The 2,500-nt window shown below is 16.4% G+C and overlaps 2 protein-coding genes across 2 annotated transcripts in view; both read right to left on the bottom strand.

Moving 5' to 3' along the window:
• Positions 1–26, bottom strand: part of DDB_G0271112 (hypothetical protein) — a gene marked incomplete at both ends in the record, with an annotated part of 2,160 nt that extends 2,134 nt beyond the window's left edge. The window contains one exon of the mRNA XM_640715.1: positions 1–26. This exon is cut by the window's left edge and continues 139 nt beyond it. Coding sequence (XP_645807.1) covers positions 1–26 — 26 coding nt within the window.
• Positions 27–749: 723 nt separating this feature from the next.
• On the bottom strand, positions 750–2,243 carry DDB_G0271114 (hypothetical protein; the record flags this gene model as incomplete). Its single annotated transcript, XM_640714.1, has 1 exon — positions 750–2,243. The coding sequence occupies one exon, from the start codon at positions 2,241–2,243 to the stop codon at positions 750–752; it is 1,494 nt and encodes a 497-aa protein (XP_645806.1).
• Positions 2,244–2,500: the final 257 nt, after the last annotated feature.

Genomic DNA, 2,500 nt, shown 5'->3' with positions numbered 1-2,500 from the left:
TTATTTAATTTATCTTCTGTTAACATTATTACTTTTGTAGTAATAATTTATGTGGGAATTTTTATAATTATAATTTTACTAAAACTTTTACAATTATTTCTTTTTTTTTTTTTTAAAAAAACTTTTTTATTTATTTTATTTTATTGTTATTCTATTTGAAACATTTAAATGTAAATAATTGTACAACTAATTGTATTATTATTGTTTTTAATTAAATTGGTGGGTTATGAGGAAAGAAAAAAAAAAATAAAATAAAATAAAAAAAAAAAAAAATAAAAAAAAATTAAAAAAAAAATGAATTTTTTTTTTAAAAAAAAAAACTAATCGGGGAATTTATTTTTTTTTTTTAATTTTTTTTTTTTTTTTTTTTTTCAAATCAATCAAAAATTTGCAGGTTTTGGTATTTGATCACTTTTTTTTTTTTTTATTTTTTTTTTATTTTTTTTTTAATTATCATTTTTATTTAATATTATTTAATTTAATTTAATTTTATTTTTTTTAAAAAAACTATTTTTCAATTTTCAATTTCCAAAAATAGGAACATAGTTTCATTTTTTTTTTTTTTTTTTTATATTTTTTTTTTTTTAATAATTATTTTTTAAATTGATTAAAGAAAAAAAAAAAGAATTAATTAATTAGTTTTTAATAATTACTAATTAATTAATTTGTTTTAATCATTTTATTAAATTCTATTTTTATAAAAAAAAAAAAAAAAAAAAATCTATTTTTAGTTTTTTTTTTTTATTTTTTTAAGAGATAATATCAGAAAAGCTAAAAGGTAAACCATTCTTTGAAATTTTAACTAAACCCAAATATAAAGATTCCTCTGAATTTGAATAACTATCACCTTTACTAATGAATGAATTTGTTGTTTTTGTTGATGTTGTGGTTGTTTGGCCATTGGTAGTTGAGTTTGTAATGCTACTAACAGAAGAATTACTATTATTACTATTATTATTATTATTATTATTATTATTATTATTATTATTATTATTATTATTATTATTATTATTATTATTATTATTATTATTATTATTATTATTTTTATTATTATTATTTTTATTATTATTATTTTTATTATCATCGCTGTCGTTCTCTTGAATTGATTTCAATATTTTTGATATTGTTTCAAACTGTTCTACCAATTCACTATCTAAAGAGATTACGATATTATTATTATTAGGATTATTTTCAAAAATTTTATCAATATTATTATTACCATTATCATCATCTTTATTTTCCTCTTCTTTATTATCATTATTATTGTTATTATTATTATTATTATTATTAGTATTATTATTATTATTTTCATAAACTGATAAAACCGACTGCTTTGAAATAGTTTCCAATAATGTGGAGACTTGATCAGATATTTCATTTAAATGATTTTGGTATTTTTTTTTTTTATTTATTTCAAGTGTACATAATAAGAGTAATTTCTTTTGAAATTCTTCTTTTTGTACCATTTCATTTCTTAATAACTCTAATTTTAAATCTTTTTCTTCTAATCTCTTCTCTGCTAATAATCTACCATTCCTCTCAGAGTTCATTAAATCTATTAATTCTATATATTGTTGTTGTTGTTGTTGCTGTTGTTGTTGTAGTAGTTGATGTTGTTGTTGTTGTTGGTCAAAAATATTATTACTATTATCAAAAAAAGAAGAACAATTTGTTAAAGGTGTATCACATTCAAAAATTTCCTCTGATTTTTTGGTTGTTGTTTTTGTTGTTTTATTATTACTGTTAGTATCATTATTATTATTATTATTATTATCATAAACTTGAAAAGTAGAAAGAGATTTATTATTTTTATTTAAAAAGGTGAATATATTTTTAATCTTTTGTAAAAATGATTGTTCATTAGTATTTTGAAGGGTTTTTGATGGTGTTGGTGTTTCATTTTGAGTTTCAGTTTCAGTTTCAGTTTCATTTTCATTTTCATTTTCATTTTCATTTTCATTTTCATTTTCAGTATAAGCTTCAATTTGTTTTTTATATATATCTTGTTGTTTATTACCATTACAATTATTATTATTTATTCTTTTTTTATTTTTATTATTATTATTATTATTATTATTATTATTATTATTATTATTATTATTATTATTATTATTGTTATCGTCACAAAGATACGGAGATATTGAACAATGTTCATCAGGTAAGAATGTAATAAAACTTAATAATAAGAAAACACTCGCTATTATAACAAATGTTGGAGGTGATGAATCACTACTAATACCCATTTAATTTTTATTTTTGCGCTGTATATATGCGTTGGTTTTTATTTTTATTTTTATTTTTATTTTATTTTTTATTTTATTTTTATTTTTTAAAATTTATTTATGAAATACTATTTATTTATTTATAAATTTTTGTTTTTTTTTTGTTTTTAAAATCAGAAAAAAAAAGAAAATCTAATTGGTATGTGTAATGATTTAATGATTGTGTCATACATAAAAAAAAAAAAAAAAAAAAAAAAAAAAAATTAAAAAATAAAAAA

The sequence above is a fragment of the Dictyostelium discoideum genome (genome assembly GCF_000004695.1).
Source record: "Dictyostelium discoideum AX4 chromosome 2 chromosome, whole genome shotgun sequence".
Taxonomy (NCBI): domain Eukaryota; phylum Evosea; class Eumycetozoa; order Dictyosteliales; family Dictyosteliaceae; genus Dictyostelium; species Dictyostelium discoideum.
This window is presented reverse-complemented; position numbering and strand designations above follow the sequence as displayed.